This window comes from Biomphalaria glabrata, chromosome 10 (genome assembly GCF_947242115.1).
Source record: "Biomphalaria glabrata chromosome 10, xgBioGlab47.1, whole genome shotgun sequence".
NCBI classification, from domain to species: domain Eukaryota; kingdom Metazoa; phylum Mollusca; class Gastropoda; family Planorbidae; genus Biomphalaria; species Biomphalaria glabrata.
The window spans coordinates 25,887,527-25,913,116 of record NC_074720.1 but is presented as its reverse complement, the minus strand read 5'-3'; the positions used below and the strand labels follow the sequence as shown (position 1 = coordinate 25,913,116).

Genomic DNA, 25,590 nt, shown 5'->3' with positions numbered 1-25,590 from the left:
TAAATGTGTTACAGTGTGGAGGACATGTTGCAGTTGATAAAAGAATTTAAGACTGCAAATGTGTTACAGTGTGGAGGACATGTTGCAGGTGATAGATAGATTTAAGACTGCAAATGTGTTACAGTGTGGAGGAAATGATGCAGGTGATAGAAGGATTTAAGACTGCAAACTTGTTACAGTGTGGAGGAAATGATGCAGGTGATAGAAGGTTTTAAGACTGCAAACTTGTTACAGTGTGGAGGACATGTTGCAGGTGATAGAAGGATTTAAGACTGCAAACGTGTTACAGTGTGGAGGACATGTTACAGGTGATAGAAGGATTAAAGACTGCAAACGTGTTACAGTGTGGAGGACATGTTGCAGGTGATATAAGAATTTAGGACTGCAAATGTGTTACAGTGTGGAGGACATAATGCAGGTGATAGATAGATTTAAGACTGCAAACGTGTTACAGTGTGGAGGACATGTTACAGGTGATAGAAGGATTTAAGACTGCAAACGTGTTACAGTGTGGAGGACATGTTGCAGGTGATAGAAGGATTTAAGACTGCAAACGTGTTACAGTGTGGAGGACATGTTGCAGTTGATAAAAGAATTGAAGACTGCAAACGTGTTACAGTGTGGAGGAAATGATGCAGGTGATAGAAGGTTTTAAGACTGCAAACGTGTTACAGTGTGGAAGACATGTTACAGGTGATAGAAGGATTTAAGACTGCAAACGTGTTACAGTGTGGAGAACATGTTGCAGGTGATAGAAGGATTTAAGACCTCAAACGTGACAGTGTGGAGGACATGTTACAGGTGATAAAAGGATTTAAGACTGCAAACGTGTTACAGTGTGGAGGACATGTTACAGGTGATAGAAGGATTTAAGACTGCAAACGTGTTACAGTGTGGAGGACATGTTACAGGTGATAGAAGGATTTAAGACTGCAAACGTGTTACAGTGTGGAGGACATGTTACAGGTGATAGAAGGATTTAAGACTGCAAACGTGTTACAGTGTGGAAGACATGTTACAGGTGATAGAAGTTTTTAAGACTGCAAACGTGTTACAGTGTGGAGGACATGTTACAGGTGATAGAAGGATTTAAGACTGCAAACGTGTTACAGTGGGGAGGACATGTTACAGGTGATAGAAGGATTTAAGACTGCAAACGTGTTACAGTGTGGAGGACATGTTACAGGTGATAGAAGGATTTAAGACTGCAAACGTGTTACAGTGTGGAGGACATGTTACAGGTGATAGAAGGATTTAAGACTGCAAACGTGTTACAGTGGGGAGGACATGTTACAGGTGATAGAAGGATTTAAGACTGCAAACGTGTTACAGTGTGGAGGACATGTTACAGGTGATAGAAGAATTTAGGATTGCAAATTTGTTACAGTGTGGAGGACATGTTGCAGGTGATAGAAGGATTTAAGACTGCAAACTTGTTACAGTGTGGAGGACATGTTGCAGGTGATATAAGAATTTAAGACTGCAAACGTGACAGTGTGGAGGACATGTTGCAGTCGATAGAAGGATTTAAGACTGCAAACGTGTTACAGTGTGGAGGACATGTTACAGGTGATAGAAGGATTTAAGACTGCAAACGTGTTACAGTGTGGAGGTTATATTGCAGGTGATAGAAGGATTTAAGACTGCAAACGTGTTACAGTGTGGAGGACATGTTGCAGGTGATAGAAGGATTTAAGACTGCAAACGTGTTACAGTGTGGAGGACATGTTGCAGTTGATAAAAGAATTGAAGACTGCAAACGTGTTACAGTGTGGAGGAAATGATGCAGGTGATAGAAGGTTTTAAGACTGCAAACGTGTTACAGTGTGGAAGACATGTTACAGGTGATAGAAGGATTTAAGACTGCAAACGTGTTACAGTGTGGAGAACATGTTGCAGGTGATAGAAGGATTTAAGACCTCAAACGTGACAGTGTGGAGGACATGTTACAGGTGATAAAAGGATTTAAGACTGCAAACGTGTTACAGTGTGGAGGACATGTTACAGGTGATAGAAGGATTTAAGACTGCAAACGTGTTACAGTGTGGAGGACATGTTACAGGTGATAGAAGGATTTAAGACTGCAAACGTGTTACAGTGTGGAGGACATGTTACAGGTGATAGAAGGATTTAAGACTGCAAATATGTTACAGTGTGAAAGATATATTGCAGGTAATAGAAGGATTTATGACTGCAAATGTGTTACAGTGTGGAGGACATGTTGCAGGTGATATAAGAATTTAGGATTGCAAATGTGTTACATTGTGGAGGACATGTTGCAGGTGATAGAAGGATTTAAGACTGCAAACGTGTTAAAGTGTGGAGGATATGTTGCAGGTGATAGAAGGATTTAAGACTGCAAACGTGTTACAGTGTGGAGGACATGTTACAGGTGATAGAAGGATTTAAGACTTCAAACGTGTTACAGTGTGGAGTACATGTTACAGGTGATAGAAGGATTTAAGACTGCAAACGTGTTACAGTGTGGAGGACATGTTGCAGGTGATAGAAGGATTTAAGACTGCAAACGTGTTAAAGTGTGGAGGACATGTTGCAGTTGATAAAAGAATTTAAGACTGCAAACGTGTTACAGTGTGGAGGACATGTTGCAGTTGATAAAAGAATTTAAGACTGCAAATGTGTTACAGTGTGGAGGACATGTTGCAGGTGATAGATAGATTTAAGACTGCAAATGTGTTACAGTGTGGAGGAAATGATGCAGGTGATAGAAGGATTTAAGACTGAAAACTTGTTACAGTGTGGAGGAAATGATGCAGGTGATAGAAGGTTTTAAGACTGTAAACTTGTTACAGTGTGGAGGAAATGATGCAGGTGATAGAAGGATTTAAGACTGCAAACGTGTTACAGTGTGGAGGACATGTTACAGGTGATAGAAGGATTAAAGACTGCAAACGTGTTACAGTGTGGAGGACATGTTGCAGGTGATATAAGAATTTAGGACTGCAAATGTGTTACAGTGTGGAGGACATGTTGCAGGTGATAGATAGATTTAAGACTGCAAACGTGTTACAGTGTGGAGGACATGTTACAGGTGATAGAAGGATTTAAGACTGCAAACGTGTTACAGTGTGGAGGACATGTTGCAGGTGATAGAAGGATTTAAGACTGCAAACGTGTTACAGTGTGGAGGACATGTTGCAGTTGATAAAAGAATTGAAGACTGCAAACGTGTTACAGTGTGGAGGAAATGATGCAGGTGATAGAAGGTTTTAAGACTGCAAACGTGTTACAGTGTGGAAAACATGTTACAGGTGATAGAAGGATTTAAGACTGCAAACGTGTTACAGTGTGGAGAACATGTTGCAGGTGATAGAAGGATTTAAGACCTCAAACGTGACAGTGTGGAGGACATGTTACAGGTGATAAAAGGATTTAAGACTGCAAACGTGTTACAGTGTGGAGGACATGTTACAGGTGATAGAAGGATTTAAGACTGCAAACGTGTTACAGTGTGGAGGACATGTTACAGGTGATAGAAGGATTTAAGACTGCAAACGTGTTACAGTGTGGAGGACATGTTACAGGTGATAGAAGGATTTAAGACTGCAAACGTGTTACAGTGTGGAAGACATGTTACAGGTGATAGAAGTTTTTAAGACTGCAAACGTGTTACAGTGTGGAGGACATGTTACAGGTGATAGAAGGATTTAAGACTGCAAACGTGTTACAGTGGGGAGGACATGTTACAGGTGATAGAAGGATTTAAGACTGCAAACGTGTTACAGTGTGGAGGACATGTTACAGGTGATAGAAGGATTTAAGACTGCAAACGTGTTACAGTGTGGAGGACATGTTACAGGTGATAGAAGGATTTAAGACTGCAAACGTGTTACAGTGGGGAGGACATGTTACAGGTGATAGAAGGATTTAAGACTGCAAACGTGTTACAGTGTGGAGGACATGTTACAGGTGATAGAAGAATTTAGGATTGCAAATTTGTTACAGTGTGGAGGACATGTTGCAGGTGATAGAAGGATTTAAGACTGCAAACTTGTTACAGTGTGGAGGACATGTTGCAGGTGATATAAGAATTTAAGACTGCAAACGTGACAGTGTGGAGGACATGTTGCAGTCGATAGAAGGATTTAAGACTGCAAACGTGTTACAGTGTGGAGGACATGTTACAGGTGATAGAAGGATTTAAGACTGCAAACGTGTTACAGTGTGGAGGTTATATTGCAGGTGATAGAAGGATTTAAGACTGCAAACGTGTTACAGTGTGGAGGACATGTTGCAGGTGATAGAAGGATTTAAGACTGCAAACGTGTTACAGTGTGGAGGACATGTTGCAGTTGATAAAAGAATTGAAGACTGCAAACGTGTTACAGTGTGGAGGAAATGATGCAGGTGATAGAAGGTTTTAAGACTGCAAACGTGTTACAGTGTGGAAGACATGTTACAGGTGATAGAAGGATTTAAGACTGCAAACGTGTTACAGTGTGGAGAACATGTTGCAGGTGATAGAAGGATTTAAGACCTCAAACGTGACAGTGTGGAGGACATGTTACAGGTGATAAAAGGATTTAAGACTGCAAACGTGTTACAGTGTGGAGGACATGTTACAGGTGATAGAAGGATTTAAGACTGCAAACGTGTTACAGTGTGGAGGACATGTTACAGGTGATAGAAGGATTTAAGACTGCAAACGTGTTACAGTGTGGAGGACATGTTACAGGTGATAGAAGGATTTAAGACTGCAAATATGTTACAGTGTGAAAGATATATTGCAGGTAATAGAAGGATTTATGACTGCAAATGTGTTACAGTGTGGAGGACATGTTGCAGGTGATATAAGAATTTAGGATTGCAAATGTGTTACATTGTGGAGGACATGTTGCAGGTGATAGAAGGATTTAAGACTGCAAACGTGTTAAAGTGTGGAGGATATGTTGCAGGTGATAGAAGGATTTAAGACTGCAAACGTGTTACAGTGTGGAGGACATGTTACAGGTGATAGAAGGATTTAAGACTTCAAACGTGTTACAGTGTGGAGTACATGTTACAGGTGATAGAAGGATTTAAGACTGCAAACGTGTTACAGTGTGGAGGACATGTTGCAGGTGATAGAAGGATTTAAGACTGCAAACGTGTTAAAGTGTGGAGGACATGTTGCAGTTGATAAAAGAATTTAAGACTGCAAACGTGTTACAGTGTGGAGGACATGTTGCAGTTGATAAAAGAATTTAAGACTGCAAATGTGTTACAGTGTGGAGGACATGTTGCAGGTGATAGATAGATTTAAGACTGCAAATGTGTTACAGTGTGGAGGAAATGATGCAGGTGATAGAAGGATTTAAGACTGAAAACTTGTTACAGTGTGGAGGAAATGATGCAGGTGATAGAAGGTTTTAAGACTGTAAACTTGTTACAGTGTGGAGGAAATGATGCAGGTGATAGAAGGATTTAAGACTGCAAACGTGTTACAGTGTGGAGGACATGTTACAGGTGATAGAAGGATTAAAGACTGCAAACGTGTTACAGTGTGGAGGACATGTTGCAGGTGATATAAGAATTTAGGACTGCAAATGTGTTACAGTGTGGAGGACATGTTGCAGGTGATAGATAGATTTAAGACTGCAAACGTGTTACAGTGTGGAGGACATGTTACAGGTGATAGAAGGATTTAAGACTGCAAACGTGTTACAGTGTGGAGGACATGTTGCAGGTGATAGAAGGATTTAAGACTGCAAACGTGTTACAGTGTGGAGGACATGTTGCAGTTGATAAAAGAATTGAAGACTGCAAACGTGTTACAGTGTGGAGGAAATGATGCAGGTGATAGAAGGTTTTAAGACTGCAAACGTGTTACAGTGTGGAAAACATGTTACAGGTGATAGAAGGATTTAAGACTGCAAACGTGTTACAGTGTGGAGAACATGTTGCAGGTGATAGAAGGATTTAAGACCTCAAACGTGACAGTGTGGAGGACATGTTACATGTGATAAAAGGATTTAAGACTGCAAACGTGTTACAGTGTGGAGGACATGTTACAGGTGATAGAAGGATTTAAGACTGCAAACGTGTTACAGTGGGGAGGACATGTTACAGGTGATAGAAGGATTTAAGACTGCAAACGTGTTACAGTGTGGAGGACATGTTACAGGTGATAGAAGGATTTAAGACTGCAAATATGTTACAGTGTGAAAGATATATTGCAGGTAATAGAAGGATTTATGACTGCAAATGTGTTACAGTGTGGAGGACATGTTGCAGGTGATATAAGAATTTAGGATTGCAAATGTGTTACATTGTGGAGGACATGTTGCAGGTGATAGAAGGATTTAAGACTGCAAACGTGTTAAAGTGTGGAGGATATGTTGCAGGTGATAGAAGGATTTAAGACTGCAAACGTGTTACAGTGTGGAGGACATGTTACAGGTGATAGAAGGATTTAAGACTTCAAACGTGTTAAAGTGTGGAGGACATGTTGCAGTTGATAGAAGGATTTAAGACTGCAAACGTGTTACAGTGTGGAGGACATGTTACAGGTGATAGAAGTTTTTAAGACTGCAAACGTGTTACAGTGTGGAGTACATGTTACAGGTGATAGAAGGATTTAAGACTGCAAACGTGTTACAGTGGGGAGGACATGTTACAGGTGATAGAAGGATTTAAGACTGCAAACGTGTTACAGTGTGGAGGACATGTTACAGGTGATAGAAGGATTTAAGACTGCAAACGTGTTACAGTGTGGAGGACATGTTACAGGTGATAGAAGGATTTAAGACTGCAAACGTGTTACAGTGTGGAGGACATGTTACAGGTGATAGAAGGATTTAAGACTGCAAACGTGTTACAGTGTGGAAGACATGTTACAGGTGATAGAAGTTTTTAAGACTGCAAACGTGTTACAGTGTGGAGGACATGTTACAGGTGATAGAAGGATTTAAGACTGCAAACGTGTTACAGTGGGGAGGACATGTTACAGGTGATAGAAGGATTTAAGACTGCAAACGTGTTACAGTGTGGAGGACATGTTACAGGTGATAGAAGGATTTAAGACTGCAAACGTGTTACAGTGTGGAGGACATGTTACAGGTGATAGAAGGATTTAAGACTGCAAACGTGTTACAGTGTGGAGGACATGTTACAGGTGATAGAAGGATTTAAGACTGCAAACGTGTTACAGTGTGGAGGACATGTTGCAGGTGATATAAGAATTTAGGATTGCAAATTTGTTACAGTGTGGAGGACATGTTGCAGGTGATAGAAGGATTTAAGACTGCAAACTTGTTACAGTGTGGAGGACATGTTGCAGGTTATATACGAATTTAAGACTGCAAACGTGACAGTGTGGAGGACATGTTGCAGTCGATAGAAGGATTTAAGACTGCAAACGTGTTACAGTGTGGAGGACATGTTACAGGTGATAGAAGGATTTAAGACTGCAAACGTGTTACAGTGTGGAGGTTATGTTGCAGGTGATAGAAGGATTTAAGACTGCAAACGTGTTACAGTGTGGAGGACATGTTACAGGTGATAGAAGGATTTAAGACTGCAAACGTGTTACAGTGTGGAGGTTATGTTGCAGGTGATAGAAGGATTTAAGACTCCAAACGTGTTACAGTGTTAAGAACATGTTGCAGGTGATAAAAGGTTTTAAGACTACAAACGTGTTATAGTGTGGAGGACATGTTGTAGGTGATAGAAGGATTTAAGACTGCAAACGTGTTACAGTGTGGAGGACATGTTGCAGGTGATAAAAGAATTTAAGACTGCAAACGTGTTACATTGTGGAGGACATGTTGCAGGTGATAAAAGAATTTAAGACTGCAAACATGTTAAAGTGTGGAGGACATGTTGTAGGTGATAAAAGAATTTAAGACTGCAAACGTGTTACAGTGTGGAGGACATGTTACAGGTGATAGAAGGATTTAAGACTGCAAACGTGTTACAGTGTGGAGGACATATTGCAGGTGATAGAAGGTTTTAAGATTGTAAACGTGTTACAATGTGGAGGACATGTTACAGGTGATAGAAGGTTTTAAGACTTCAAACGTGTTACAGTGTGGAGGACATGTTACAGGTGATAGAAGGATTTAAGACTGCAAACGTGTTACAGTGTGGAGGACATATTGCAGGTGATAGAAGGTTTTAAGACTGCAAACGTGTTACAGTGTGGAGGACATGTTACAGGTGATATAAGAATTTAAGACTGCAAACGTGTTACAGTGTGGAGGACATATTGCAGGTGATAGAAGGTTTTAAGACTGTAAACGTGTTACAGTGTGGAGGACATGTTACAGGTGATAGAAGGTTTTAAGACTTCAAACGTGTTACAGTGTGGAGGACATGTTACAGGTGATAGAAGGATTTAAGACTGCAAACGTGTTACAGTGTGGAGGACATATTGCAGGTGATAGAAGGTTTTAAGACTGCAAACGTGTTACAGTGTGGAGGACATATTGCAGGTGATAGAAGGTTTTAAGACTGCAAACGTGTTACAGTGTGGAGGACATATTGCAGGTGATAGAAGGTTTTAAGACTGCAAACGTGTTACAGTGTGGAGGACATATTGCAGGTGATAGAAGGTTTTAAGACTGCAAACGTGTTACAGTGTGGAGGACATGTTACAGGTGATATAAGAATTTAAGACTGCAAACGTGTTACAGTGTGGAGGACATATTGCAGGTGATAGAAGGTTTTAAGACTGTAAACGTGTTACAGTGTGGAGGACATGTTACAGGTGATAGAAGGTTTTAAGACTTCAAACGTGTTACAGTGTGGAGGACATGTTACAGGTGATAGAAGGATTTAAGACTGCAAACGTGTTACAGTGTGGAGGACATATTGCAGGTGATAGAAGGTTTTAAGACTGCAAACGTGTTACAGTGTGGAGGACATATTGCAGGTGATAGAAGGTTTTAAGACTGCAAACGTGTTACAGTGTGGAGGACATATTGCAGGTGATAGAAGGTTTTAAGACTGCAAACGTGTTACAGTGTGGAGGACATATTGCAGGTGATAGAAGGATTTAAGACTGCAAACGTGTTACAGTGTGGAGGACATGTTGCAGTTGATAAAAGAATTTAAGACTGCAAACGTGTTAAAGTTTGGAGGACATGTTGCAGTTGATAAAAGAATTTAAGACTGCAAACGTGTTACAGTGTGGAGGACATGTTGCAGGTGATAGAAGGATTTAAGACTGCAAACGTGTTAAAGTGTGGAGGACATGTTGCAGTTGATAAAAGAATTTAAGACTGCAAACGTGTTACAGTGTGGAGGACATGTTACAGGTGATAGAAGGATTTAAGACTGCAAACGTGTTATAGTGTGGAGGACATGTTACAGGTGATAGAAGGATTTAAGACTGCAAACGTGTTACAGTGTGGAGGACATGTTACAGGTGATAGAAGGATTTAAGACTGCAAACGTGTTACAGTGTGGAGGACATGTTGCAGGTGATAGAAGGATTTAAGACTGCAAACGTGTTAAAGTGTGGAGGACATGTTGCAGTTGATAAAAGAATTTAAGACTGCAAACGTGTTACAGTGTGGTGGACATGTTGCAGGTGATAGAAGGATTTAAGACTGCAAACGTGTTATATTGTGGTGGACATGTTGCAGGTGATAGAAGGATTTAAGACTGCAAACGTGTTACAGTGTGGAGGACATGTTGCAGGTAATAGAAGGATTTAAGACTGCAAACGTGTTACAGTGTGGAGGACATGTTGCAGGTGATAGAAGGATTTAAGAATGCTGGTGCAACGAAGTCTTTATGTAGCGGAAGCTGCTGAAGCTATAGGTCAGAATTTTTTTTGTGACAAGAAAGTGTTAACATGTTTTAAGTGTGGTGGTAGAGGGGGCATAGGTCAATGGAGTGTAAATGAAGAAGTCAAGTAAATAATTATGTTATGTCAAGTAGAGATGGAGGCTGGAGAAATGTTTCTCGGGATAATCAACAACAGATTAAGAGGCAAGGCAGCCGTACAAGTGAACATGGAAGTAACAGTGGTAGTGAAACAGACGGAAAGTCTGATTATGATGAGAATGTATCAAGTCAGAACAAATGTGATAGTCAAAAGTGATAAAAGCTGTATAAGAGACAGTCGAAGGGGTAATACTGAACTGGTCTCTAAACAAACATGACTAAAAGGTCAGCAATGTGAGTCAAATAAACGTTCTGGCTATGAATTAGTTCCAGGTCGTTATACAGTCATTATAAAGAATTGACCATTTAATGTAAGTTGGCAGGAATTAAAAGATGGACTCAGGAAAGTAGGTCCGGTGAGATATGCTGAAGTGTTGAAAGTGAAAGGGAGATCATTGGGTATTGGTTATAAGAAGTTTGGGAATTTGGCGGATGTAGCAAGGGCAGTAAAATGTTTGGACAATTCAAAATTTGGACGAGGAATATAGTGGTTGTTCCTCATCGTTTGAGCGTATTGACATAGTATGATGGCATTATGCATAATGCTATTATATGGAACATTATATGTTTCCAGTGGCGTCCCTAGGGTGGGTGTCACCCGGTGCGGTTAACTCAGAATGTCACCCCCCGCCCTACATCTTCAAAAAAAATCCGTGTTTTTGTTGATTTGTTGAACCATAATACACATACTTTACAGTGGACTACATTGATTGATTGTTAAACAACTATAAAATGAGTGACAATTAAATTTTAAAATTCAGTTGTTATAATTTACTTATAGTCCAATTTTGCAATAATGCAACCCTAAGTAGATTACAATGCTGTTTTTTTTTCTTTTCTTGAGTTGAAACTTGAAAACTTATCAATTATTTAAAATTAATGTATTTAACGATTTCCTTTTGAATCCATTTGTCCGTTGTGAATGTAACGCCACGATTTAGCTTGCTCAAGGTATCACTCAGGTCCAAGCATTTCATGAATTTATTGAAACACTTTATTCGTCAATTTTACTAATTTAGCCAATCAAGCGCAAAAAACACTACCACCACCCTTCCAATCCAACCCCACCCCATTTGGCACCGATGTCACATTTTACTATCCCCATCTTGCCACGTGCCACACTAAGACTCTTGACAAGAGCCCACTCCCTCTACCTCTATCTTGGCAAACATCCGTTGACCCATTTTGGGAGCGGCTTGTCACTTCAAAGAGCCCATTCAACTCAACGCCTCGGGCAACGCCGATCAAGGTGTAATCTTCCTTGCCCTAGCCAAGCCCCCTCACATTCGCTGACCACCTGGGCTGGAAGACAGCCGACCGATTTCCTGGTCTTTCAATTCGCGCATTCACGCAATGTCTATCCCCAGGAACTCTCGTCTCGGTCAAGCGGGGAATTCTTTATTGAAGACGCCAGTCTACATCACATTTGTGTTTTTCGCCCTTGTTCCACCTCCTACCCATGGACAAACCTTCTCTCAAGACTTGCTGGGGAGCGCATCTCTTGCTGGAGCTCTACATATTTTCATCCCCTATTTCTTACACTTTGGATTGGAGGTATGTAACTTTGTAAAGTGCTTGAGAACCATTTTACTTAGTGGTGCATATTTATTTGTGCATTTATTTACTGCATTACGTGTGTACATATTTGTGTATTTCTTATCATGGATAATGTAAGTAGATCACTTTATGTATTATATTTTATATCATGACTTTTGTGGCTAAATAGACAAAGTCACATGTATTTAGCTCTTTAGCTATTATTAATTTATCGCTGATAAATTATCGCTCACCACGAGCCCTTAACATATTATTGATTAATTCTTTGGCAGGGAATTATCATAACATCCCTATAATATGTCATACTGCCAAGTAGGTATTTACTCTCCCTTAATCGTTTATGCATTGATTTTATCGGCCATGTTGACTAGAACGTATTACTTGGGTAAAACCATGTTAGTTACTTCTATTCTAGTTGGATACTTTATCACAGCTATGTTTACTTATATTGTCTTATATGAAAGCATGGGCGAGTGGCAGTCGTTGATCTCCCCTTCCCTTTCATCTCACTTATAGCATTATATGTAATTGCTATCACCGTGATTGGTCAACCTTACCATATCACTTATTACTAATCATTATCTCCCTTTATGTGATTTCACATTATTATTATTATTGCTATCTCCCTTGATGGGATGCAATATTTATTTGTTAGCTCCCTTTGCTATTTATGAAACTAAATTATAGTTTCCATATGATATCATTCTGAAAAATGTCCTTCTCAGCAAAGCATCTACATCCTAGTGGCGTCATTATGGCTAACCGATTTCCACACCATGTCGTTGCAGCTTTTATTTATAGGCAACCTTCACTTGGAGACCTAGCAACCTAACGCTGATACCAGATTTGTTGGCACCAGATCTGCAGATACCAGTCCTACTTACTCTTCACAAGTGTCCAAACGACCCGTCACTGGTTTGACTGACAGTAGCCGCAGCTGAGCCCTGCCCTTACAAACCGTTGGACTGCACACAGGCGCCTGGATCCACTACGCCAGCCCACCAGCAGAAAGCGTCAGCTCCAGCCACACTAGTCTCATCAGTGCAGCACCGGACACAAAGCTAAGCAAGAAAGCCTAATGACACTCGGACTACTTGGCTTCTAGCATCTAATGATGATGTATCTAGTTATGTAAATACGCTAGATCCCATCCTAGCTACTGTACAGCATTACAACACCCTTTTTAATTACTTCCTTTGTATAATAAAACTATACATAATTCTACATCAAAACTTAGTATTTGTTGCCTGCATTTTAAACGCTGTGCTTGTATGTATATAATTTTGTGCAAATGTTGGTTCTCAATCTATAAAACACCCTAAAACGTCAAAATTTTATTTCACATTGTCACAGTGAAAGTGTCGTCTATTCCTTTGTCGAATGTGTTATGCTTTCTAGTACATCTTCCTCTAAAAAAAATAAATAAACCAAATATAGGTCAAATAAAAGAAATCTGGCAATAGATCTGAAGCTGCGCCTCTAAAGGCTGTAATTTTAGAACGAAAACATTATTAATATTGTACCAAAAATTTTTGGCAACAAACATATTCTGAAAAAGAATGTTGACCACATAGATAAAGTGAATGTTATACACATCTTTAAATAGCTTTTCTCTTGGTTCTTAAAATTTCCTGTACTCTCCATGGCTCCATACACCGAAGCTAAAAAAAAAAGAGTAAAGAACCCCTTTCAGAGCTTGCGGTCTATGGGCCAGATGATGTAAAAGTTATCTGTTTCTGTGGCCTACGGTTAACGAGAGTGTCATGTGGCCAGCACAACGACCAACCGCCTTTACTTTTCCCCAACTTATGTCAGGTACCCATTAGAGCTGGGTGTACTCAGAGGCGCCCTAAAATCCCGAAATTAAAACTCCCAGTCTTCATCAGGATTCGAACCCAGAATCCTCGGTTCGGAAGACACTCAGTCATCGCGCCTCCATACACCGTAGCTGCATTTGTTTATGTTTCTGATCTCGACATATCCTAAATTCAAGCTCACTCCTTTCTAGACATTTTAAGATAGTAGGTGGATATCACCAGCATTTTCTCCTTTAAGATCTTATAACTTATGCATAATCTGATCAGTGTGTAGGCCTAATACAACAGGTGTGCTTTCAAACAAAATTCAGTAATTATGATTCTTCAAAGAACATCTTTTACGTGGTTTTCTAAAACATTTATAAACTTTTGAACATTATAGATACAATTTCAATTATAGGTTTTATCCACACAACATTTTCAAAATCTTATGGAAATTCTAGATTCATTAAAGACTTTCTTTAATATGGTCACGAAATGTCAACTATTCTGATTGTATAGAAACAATTTGTGCAATATATCCTTCCATTATTTTTCTTCTTTACACCAATATTTGCAAAGACTTCTTTGACAATTGTATTAGTAGCCGGATGCCCTTGTTTTCCAATTTTCCAATCCTGAGTTTTCATATGTCTTTTGATATTCCAATTTCTGACTTTATTTCCACCACTTATTAAAGTAAGTAACTAATTTCTATTTAATTTCTATAGAATTAGCTGAAAATAGTTGACAACAAAAAAAAAAATAATAGCTTGCTATTAAGTGGCTAAATCATCCCCAATAGGAGGCATCAGAACCCTTATTTTAACAACTGGCGTACTTTTCCTTTTGCTCTGGATAAGTTTCTGCGCAATTCATGTGAAATAGGCACACGACAAGAAGAAACTATCCGCTAAAATATTGAAGTCTGTATCATTCAACTGATTCATTGTAACATTTCCTTAATCTGGCTAGAATTTCTATTACATTCAACTTCTGAAATTACATCATCATCTTGAGAAATCTCAATTGTCACTTATTTACTTTCGAATTCTAAAAAATGTACATTAATTACATTTGAGACAAGTCATAGGATCATAATGTATTGAGACAAGTGATAGGATCATAATGTATTGAGACAAGTGATAGGATCATAATGTATTGAGACAAGTGATAGGATCACAGCGTATTGAGACAAGTGGTATGATCATAGCGTACTGAGACAAGTGATAGGATCATAATGTATCGAGACAAGTGATAGGATCATAATGTATTGAGACAAGTGATAGGATCATAATGTATTGAGACAAGTGATAGGATCACAGCGTATTGAGACAAGTGGTAGGATCATAGTGTACTGAGACAAGTGATAGGATCTTAATGTATTGAGAAAGTGATAGGATCATAGTGTATTGAGACAAGTGATAGGATCATAGTGTATTGAGAAAGTAATAGGATCATAATGTATTGAGACAAGTGGTAGGATCTTAATGTATTGAGAAAGTGATAAGATCATAATGTTTTGAGAAAGTGATAGGATCATAGTGTATTGAGAAAGTAATAGGATCATAATGTATTGAGAAAGTGATAAGATCATAATGTTTTGAGAACGTGATAGGATCATAATGTACTGAGACAAGTGGTAGGATCATAGTGTACTGAGACAAGTAATAGGATCATAATGTATTGAGAAAGTGATAGGATCATAGTGTACTGAGACAAGTGATAGGATCATAATGTATTGAGAAAGTGATAAGATCATAATGTTTTGAGAAAGTGATAGGATCATAATGTATTGAGACAAGTGATAGGATCATAGCGTACTGAGACAAGTGATAGGATCATAATGTATTGAGACAAGTGATAGGATCATAGTGTACTGAGACAAGTGATAGGATCATAATGTATTTAGACAAGTGATAGGATCATAATGTACTGAGACAAGTGATAGGATCATAATGTATTGAGACAAGTGATAGGATCATAGCGTACTGAGACAAGTGATAGGATCATAATGTATTGAGAAAGTGATAAGATCATACATAATGTTTTGAGAAAGTGATAGGATCATAGTGTATTGAGAAAGTGATAGGATCATAATGTATTGAAAAAGTGATAAGATCATAATGTTTTGAGAACGTGATAGGATCATAATGTACTGAGACAAGTGGTAGGATCATAGTGTACTGAGACAAGTGATAGGATCATAGTGTATTGAGAAAGTGATAGGATCATAATGTATTGAGACAAGTGATAGGATCATAATGTATTGAGACAAGTGATAGGATCATAGTGTATTGAGAAAGTGATAGGATCATAATGTATTGAAAAAGTGATAAGATCATAATGTTTTGAGAACGTGATAGGATCATAATGTACTGAGACAAGTGGTAGGATCATAGTGTACTGAGACAAGTGATAGGATCATAGTGTATTGAGAAAGTGATAGGATCATAATGTATTGAGACAAGTGATAGGATCATAATGTATTGAGACAAGTGATAGGATCATAATGTATTGAGACAAGTGATAGGATCACAGCGTATTGAGACAAGTGGTAGGATCATAGTGTACTGAGACAAATGATAGGATCATAATGTATTGAGAAAGTGATAGGATCATAGTGTATTGAGAAAGTGATAAGATCATAATGTTTTGAGAAAGTGATAGGATCATAATGTACTGAGACAAGTGGTAGGATCATAGTGTACTGAGACAAGTGATAGGATCATAATGTATTGAGACAAGTGATAGGATCATAATGTATTGAGAAAGTGATAGGATCATAGTGTACTGAGACAAGTGATAGGATCATAATGTATTGAGACAAGTTATAGGATCATAATGTACTGAGAAAGTGATAAGATCATAATGTTTTGAGAAAGTGATAGGATCATAGTGTACTGAGACAAGTGATAGGATCATAATGTATTGAGACAAGTTATAGGATCATAATGTACTGAGACAAGTAATAGGATTATAGTGTACTGAGACAAGTGATAGGATCATAGTGTATTGAGACAAGTGATAGGATCATAATGTATTGAGAAAGTGATAGGATCATAGTGTATTGAGAAAGTGATAAGATCATAATGTTTTGAGAAAGTGATAGGATCATAATGTACTGAGACAAGTGATAGAATCATAATGTACTGAGACAAGTGATAGGATCATAATGTATTGAGACAAGTGATAGGATCATAATGTATTGAGACAAGTGATAGGATCATAATGTATTGAGAAACTGATAGGATCATAATGTATTGAGACAAGTGATAGGATCATAATGTATTGAGACAAGTGATAGGATCATAATGTATTGAGACAAGTGATAGGATCATAGCGTATTGAGACAAGTGGTAGGATCATAGCGTACTGAGACAAGTGATAGCATCATAATGTATTGAGACAAGTGATAGGATCATAATGTACTGAGAAAGTGATAGGATCATAGTGTACTGAGACAAGTGATAGGATCATAATGTATTGAGACAAGTGATAGGATCATAATGTATTGAGACAAGTGATAGGATCATAGCGTATTGAGACAAGTGGTAGGATCATAGCGTACTGAGACAAGTGATAGGATCATAATGTATTGAGACAAGTGATAGGATCATAATGTATTGAGACAAGTGATAGGATCATAATGTACTGAGACAAGTGATAGGATCTTAATGTATTGAGAAAGTGATAGGATCATAATGTATTGAGAAACTGATAGGATCATAATGTATTGAGAAAGTGATAGGATCATAATGTACTGAGACAAGTGATAGGATCAAAATGTATTGAGACAAGTGATAGGATCATAATGTACTGAGACAAGTGATAGGATCATAATGTACTGAGACAAGTGATAGGATCATAATGTATTGAGACAAGTGATAGGATCATAATGTATTGAGACAAGTGGTAGGTTCTTAATGTATTGAGACAAGTGATAGGATCATAGTGTATTGAGACAAGTGATAGGATCATAATGTATTGAGAAAGTGATAAGATCATAATGTTTTGAGAAAGTGATAGGATCATAGTGTATTGAGAAAGTGATAGGATCATAATGTATTGAGAAAGTGATAAGATCATAATGTTTTGAGAAAGCGATAGGATCATAATGTACTAAGACAAGTGGTAGGATCATAGTGTACTGAGACAAGTGATAGGATCATAATGTATTGAGACAAGTGATAGGATCATAATGTATTGAGACAAGTGATAGGATCATAATGTATTGAGACAAGTGGTAGGATCTTAATGTATTGAGAAAGTGATAGGATCATAGTGTATTGAGACAAGTGATAGGATCATAATGTATTGAGAAAGTGATAAGATCATAATGTTTTGAGAAAGTGATAGGATCATAGTGTATTGAGAAAGTGATAGGATCATAATGTATTGAAAAAGTGATAAGATCATAATGTTTTGAGAACGTGATAGGATCATAATGTATTGAGACAAGTGGTAGGATCATAGTGTACTGAGACAAGTGATAGGATCATAATGTATTGAGACAAGTGATAGGATCATAGCGTACTGAGACAAGTGATAGGATCATAATGTATTGAGACAAGTGATAGGATCATAGTGTACTGAGACAAGTGATAGGATCATAATGTATTGAGACAAGTGATAGGATCATAATGTACTGAGACAAGTGATAGGATCATAATGTATTGAGACAAGTGATAGGATCATAGCGTACTGAGACAAGTGATAGGATCATAATGTATTGAGACAAGTGATAGGATCATAATGTACTGAGACAAGTGATAGGATCTTAATGTATTGAGAAAGTGATAGGATCATAATGTATTGATACAAGTAATAGGATCATAATGTATTGAGACAAGTGATAGGATCATAGCGTATTGAGACAAGTGGTAGGATCATAGCGTACCGAGACAAGTGATAGGATCATAATGTATTGAGACAAGTGATAGGATCACAGCGTATTGAGACAAGTGGTAGGATCATAGCGTACTGAGACAAGTGATAGGATCATAATGTATTGAGAAAGTGTTAAGATCATAATGTATTGAGACAAGTGATAGGATCATAATGTATTGAGACAAGTGATAGGATCATAATGTATTGAGACAAGTGATAGGATCATAATGTACTGAGACAAGTGATAGGATCTTAATGTATTGAGAAAGTGAAAGGATCATAATGTATTGAGAAACTGATAGGATCATAATGTACTGAGAAAAGTGATAGGATCATAATGTATTGAGACAAGTGATAGGATCTTAATGTATTGAGAAACTGATAGGATCATAATGTATTGAGACAAGTGATAGGATCATAATGTATTGAGACAAGTGATAGGATCTTAATGTATTGAGAAAGTGATAGGATCATAATGTATTGAGAAACTGATAGGATCATAATGTATTGAGAAACTGATAGGATCATAATGTAGTGAGAAAGTGATAGGATCATAATGTATTGCGACAAGTGATAGGATCATAATGTACTGAGACAAGTGATAGGATCATAATGTATTGAGACAAGTGATAGAATCATAATGTACTGAGACAAGTGATAGGATCATAATGTATTGAGACAAGTGATAGGATCATAATGTATTGAGACAAGTGATAGGATCATAATGTATTGAGAAACTGATAGGATCATAATGTATTGAGACAAGTGATAGGATCATAATGTATTGAGACAAGTGATAGGATCATAATGTATTGAGACAAGTGATAGGATCATAGCGTATTGAGACAAGTGGTAGGATCATAGCGTACTGAGACAAGTGATAGCATCATAATGTATTGAGACAAGTGATAGGATCATAATGTACTGAGAAAGTGATAGGATCATAGTGTACTGAGACAAGTGATAGGATCATAATGTATTGAGACAAGTGATAGGATCATAATGTATTGAGACAAGTGATAGGATCATAGCGTATTGAGACAAGTGGTAGGATCATAGCGTACTGAGACAAGTGATAGGATCATAATGTATTGAGACAAGTGATAGGATCATAATGTATTGAGACAAGTGATAGGATCATAATGTACTGAGACAAGTGATAGGATCTTAATGTATTGAGAAAGTGATAGGATCATAATGTATTGAGAAACTGATAGGATCATAATGTATTGAGAAAGTGATAGGATCATAATGTACTGAGACAAGTGATAGGATCAAAATGTATTGAGACAAGTGATAGGATCATAATGTACTGAGACAAGTGATAGGATCATAATGTACTGAGACAAGTGATATGATCATAATGTATTGAGACAAGTGATAGGATCATAATGTATTGAGACAAGTGGTAGGTTCTTAATGTATTGAGACAAGTGATAGGATCATAGTGTATTGAGACAAGTGATAGGATCATAATGTATTGAGAAAGTGATAAGATCATAATGTTTTGAGAAAGTGATAGGATTATAGTGTATTGAGAAAGTGATAGGATCATAATGTATTGAGACAAGTGGTAGGATCATAGTGTATTGAGACAAGTGATAGGATCATAATGTATTGAGAAAGTGATAAGATCATAATGTTTTGAGAAAGTGATAGGATTATAGTGTATTGAGAAAGTGATAGGATCATAATGTATTGAGAAAGTGATAAGATCATAATGTTTTGAGAAAGTGATAGGATCATAATGTACTGAGACAAGTGGTAGGATCATAGTGTACTGAGACAAGTGATAGGATCATAATGTATTGAGACAAGTGATAGGATCATAATGTATTGAGACAAGTGATAGGATCATAATGTATTGAGACAAGTGGTAGGATCTTAATGTATTGAGAAAGTGATAGGATCATAGTGTATTGAGACAAGTGATAGGATCATAATGTATTGAGAAAGTGATAAGATCATAATGTTTTGAGAAAGTGATAGGATCATAGTGTATTGAGAAAGATATAGGATCATAATGTATTGAAAAAGTGATAAGATCATAATGTTTTGAGAACGTGATAGGATCATAATGTACTGAGACAAGTGGTAGGATCATAGTGTACTGAGACAAGTGATAGGATCATAATGTATTGAGACAAGTGATAGGATCATAGCGTACTGAGACAAGTGATAGGATCATAATGTATTGAGACAAGTGATAGGATCATAGTGTACTGAGACAAGTGATAGGATCATAATGTATTGAGACAAGTGATAGGATCATAATGTACTGAGACAAGTTATAGGATCATAATGTATTGAGACAAGTGATAGGATCATAGCGTACTGAGACAAGTGATAGGATCATAATGTATTGAGACAAGTGATAGGATCATAATGTACTGAGACAAGTGATAGGATCTTAATGTATTGAGAAAGTGATAGGATCATAATGTATTGATACAAGTGATAGGATCATAATGTATTGAGACAAGTGATAGGATCACAGCGTATTGAGACAAGTGGTAGGATCATAGCGTACTGAGACAAGTGATAGGATCATAATGTATTGAGAAAGTGTTAAGATCATAATGTATTGAGACAAGTGATAGGATCATAATGTATTGAGACAAGTGATAGGATCATAATGTATTGAGACAAGTGATAGGATCATAATGTACTGAGACAAGTGATAGGATCTTAATGTATTGAGAAAGTGATAGGATCATAATGTATTGAGAAACTGATAGGATCATAATGTATTGAGAAAGTGATAGGATCATAATGTACTGAGACAAGTGATAGGATCATAATGTATTGAGACAAGTGATAGGATCATAATGTACTGAGACAAGTGATAGGATCATAATGTATTGAGACAAGTGATAGGATCATAATGTATTGAGACAAGTGGTAGGATCTTAATGTATTGAGAAAGTGATAGGATCATAGTGTATTGAGACAAGTGATAGGATCATAATGTATTGAGAAAGTGATAAGATCATAATGTTTTGAGAAAGTGATAGGATCATAGTGTATTGAGAAAGTGATAGGATCATAATGTATTGAGAAAGTGATAAGATCATAATGTTTTGAGAAAGTGATAGGATCATAATGTACTGAGACAAGTGGTAGGATCATAGTGTACTGAGACAAGTGATAGGATCATAATGTAGTATTGAGACAAGTGATAAGATAATAATGTATTGGGAAAGTGATAAAATCATAATGTATCGAGAAAGCTAAAAGCATGAACAAGTGCTAAAAACAATCGGTAAAAATATTTCTTTTAGCTAGAATAGCACAGGCCTGGACAGCCCCCACCACGGGGAAGTGCGGTCAGGGCGCCTCATGCGCTCCCATACTCCACGGGCTTTTTGGGACTTGTCCCAGCACTCAAACCACTTTTCCATTTCTGTTTTTTTTTGTATTATAGCCAGGAATTGATGAAAGCTTACAGCCTGTTCAGTGGGTGGAATTTGCCCTCCCTGGTGGGCCAAAGAGTCTGCAAATGTTTATTTAAGAAAATATTGATAGGATTTGTTCCAACGTAAAAAGACACGAAACACTTTTACTACAATTTATGTCTTTGTGATTTTTTAAATGAAAGAAATTCAATAGTATCTCCTCCTACGTAATCATCTTCTTTTTTGAAGTAACGTCCTGTGTATTATATAAGATAAGAAGATAAGATACAATCTTAGGAAATAGATCTAGGGCATCCTAGGCTAAGACTTGGCCTATAGAATTAAAACAAACTTTACTTTCAGCTAAACTTTCAGAACAAAACCAGACTAATTACAGTTTTAAACTTGCAAAGATATTTGCCTTAAAAATTCAATAATATTCATCACATTTCTGTTATGTAATAAAAAATATAAATTACTTTTTAAAAGAAAAAGTTCGAGAGAATTCTACAAGTCTAGCTAGTGCTAGTACATGACTTTGTTAGAAATGAATGCTGGCTTAGTCTCATATCTTATACGTCAAAGAAAACTAAGCAAATTTGAATTTGTTTAGAAAGTTTTACCTCAAAATGTTATTTATTTCAGAATGAATCCACTGTTCACCTCTAGGCTCCTACTACTGACTGTAGTTTTGAATTTTATTAGCAAGTCAGATTTCTCGCTGTCATTACCAATGACGTCATCAGAATATTTAAAGATCAGATCGCAATTGATAGATGAAAATGAAAGTAGGAGACTCGGTTCCCATCTTGTCTTATCTTCATCAGAACTTTTTGTTAATAATATTTTCATGAAGGTAATTCCCACACTTTTTAATATCAACATTTAAGCTTGATGAAAGCTCTAAACTATTCGAGATATGAGGTCTCTTGTAGTCAACGTAAGGCAATTACTGATTGTTTTTTTTTTCTTCCAAACAAATAATTAAGGAGCCCAAGTAGGGGTCCTAAGCTATAGCTTATGGCACTTATAGGTCAATCCAGCACTAAGATAATAGACTGATCTGTTTTTTTTTTCATCATACTGACCAGATCAAATAAGTTTCCATCTATTGATTTTTAGTTCTGTACAAGTGAAAATTTTATGATTGTCAAATACATTCCAGGAAAAAAAAACTTTGATAGAATCAAGTCGTCTGAACAAAACAGTTTTCTTTCCAACTGAAAGTTTTTACAAATCAAAACGTCTGATTGACGAGTCTTATTTATTTGAACTGATCCACAAAATGCCTAAAGGTTTGTTGAACTTATATCAGGGAATGTTTTCAGTTTCTCTTTGTATGGCGTGCCTTCAATGTATTCTTCATGCTCTTCACTTTAGGTGCAGCACTCCATACACACGACTTGTCTATGGTCAGTTTGGATTGGATTATTCACAATGCCACCTACAGAGAAAATGTCTATATGTGTATTTGGAAACAGAGTTATCTCTTCAAAGTCTTTAAAACTCAACCTCTTGAAACAGGTGCAGAGGCTTTGACACATATTTGTGATAATCCGTCTCTATATTTCCTCTTACTTTCTCTCTCTCTCTCTCTCTCTCTCTCTCTCTCTCTGTATATATATATATTAGGGGTGCACCGGATAGTCGCTCCGGCTCCGGCTTCTGCCGAATATCAGGCGTTTTTTACTATCCGGTGCTATTCGGCTCCGGTCGGATATCACTACCGGATAGTAAACCGGATAGTAAAAAAAACACCTATTTAATATGCATAAAGTGGACCTCGTTCCATTAATGTCTGTTGTAGAATGTATTAATGTTTATATTGAAACAAAATAATGTGCTTAAAAATAGAGCCATTATGAATATGCACCAAACATCGTTTATTATTAAGACAAGGCGTGTTAATAACTTAATATAAATAGAAATGAAACTTTACATCATAAATGCGCTTTACATACAGAGCAGCAATGGCTGGCACTTTTTTCAATTTGTCTTGACCTTTGAGTAGGTTAGTTAACATATTAAAATGCTACATTCCTTGACTACGTCATGCTGACCAGACGTCTGTCTAGCTGTGCGGGTATATCTCCAGAGGTAGAGATGAACAACTCCCACCCCTTTTATTTGTTTAGTCCATCACATTGAGTTTTTTTTATAGGTAGGTGACCACAAGTTAAATACGGTGGACGTAGGTTTAATGTCAGCGTATTGATACTCTCTAGAGGTCACACCTTTCGAGGTAACTGAGTTTGTTTATCTTTTTTAGGGGGGCTGGACTACAAGAGCCACACCTCTAAGGTAACTAGGTATATTTCCAGATGAACAACTCCCTCCCCCTTTTATTTGTTTCGTTCATCACAATGAGCTCATTGATTGACAGGTGACCCCAAGTCAGATACGATGGACGTAAGCACTCTCTAGACGTCACACGAGGGAACTATGTTTGTTTACTTAGTAGTTAATCTTAATTGGGGGCGGGGGGGGGGTGGACTGGACTTCAAGCCAAACATCTACACGGCTATTCGGACAAAGAGTTTGCTTATTTGGAGAAAAATCTTAATCACGTGGTTGGGCTAGAGGCCACACCTTTTCAAGTGTGCCGAGTTACTTGAACATAAATCTCAATTAGTAAGCTGGACTAAAGATCAAACGCATCTAAACGAGTGACCTTTAGCTACACAGAACACAAACCGCGAGATTATATAGCCCAGTAAGCCAGTAACTAATTATTTTGTAGAAGACACGACCAGGGCTATCTTTAAATGGAGAGCTAAACACCCCCTACTCTTTATTTTATTTCTTTGGTCCCTGACACCCAATTTATTGATAGACATTGACCATTTTTAAGCCAGAATGAAAAAAACACAACGTGCTAACAAAGGATATTACACTGTCAATAAATATTACGGTTAAATAATTTTTCTAACGTGTTAACTTGAATATTACTCCTGCAGTTAAGTGACTTGATTTGATAACAATATTCTTAATAATTAGTGACAGTCAATTAACTCCTTGTTATTACTATTTTTTTTTAAATTAAGATGCGTACTTAGCCAGTGTGTATCAGGCCAGGACGACTTTTACACAACTGACATCCATAGGCTTACTATCGTTCCCTATTGTAACAGTTACTGAAACCACGAATAAAATAATTAATAAGTAATAATTAAGGAAGATGTTTCTTACATACGTTCTTTGCACAATACAATAAAACAAAAGATATGCATGTTTGCGTGTGTGTATTTTTTTGGGTTGTATTAAAACCTTTAGAAAGAAAGCTAATTTCATTGTTGAATTCTTTTGACTTAATAAATAACGGAAAACCTTACAGTACATTTTAAAATCGCTTAAAATAAATTGAATAATAATATCGCAGTTAGATCTAGCAAACAAAGAAACAATATGCTGGAGCGTAAAAAAAAAACAACAAAGCTTGACCTCTAACTAGTGGGCGGGTATAATTTATCTATATGCTTGACTGACCATGCCAATGTGTTATCTTTTTTGACTGACACCCAACTCTATTGCGTGCTTATGCTCAAGAAAAAAAACAATGCTTGATGGTTAACACAAATAACTATACACACTACACTAGGACTACATGTGTAGGCTCACTAGGTATATCTGACCAAGTTGATGGTCTGAAATTTATGAACACATACATCCGACCACTATACAAGGCAGATTGCACTTTACTTATGAGATTTACATTAGTAACTAGTTAAATATATACTAACATTATTTACATTGACCTTCCTACACACATCCTTTACAGTTGGTGGCATCGTACATACACACAGACACACTCATGCTATATAGATTTTTAGAAATACTGTTAATTTTGAATAAATAAATCAGTAACAGAGTTTAAAACAATAAGGTATATAAAAGGAAAAAAAAAACAACAATATAGGTATGTTATTTAACAGTTTCGTAAAATGTTCAGCAATACAAGGTATTTACAAGACACTTAGGTATCCGGCTCCGGCTCCGGCCCCGGCCGAATATCAAATTTTACTATCCGGTCATATCCGGCTCCGGTCGGATATCAAAAAGTA

At 37.2% G+C, this 25,590-nt stretch overlaps 1 protein-coding gene across 3 annotated transcripts in view; it reads left to right on the top strand.

Moving 5' to 3' along the window:
* LOC106074399 (adenosine deaminase AGSA-like) overlaps nt 1-25,590 on the top strand; it is a 64,141-nt gene that overhangs the window by 4,246 nt on the left and 34,305 nt on the right. For 2 of the 3 annotated variants that reach the window (XM_056044387.1, XM_056044385.1), the window contains exons 2-4: nt 22,175-22,385; nt 22,695-22,824; nt 22,910-23,053. In XM_056044387.1, the coding sequence (XP_055900362.1) occupies nt 22,176-22,385; nt 22,695-22,824; nt 22,910-23,053 (484 nt within the window). In that variant the 5' untranslated portion in view covers nt 22,175. Of the gene's footprint in view, nt 1-13,685; nt 13,944-22,174; nt 22,386-22,694; nt 22,825-22,909; nt 23,054-25,590 lie in introns of those variants that run through there. The other variant, XM_056044386.1, reaches the window with a different exon arrangement.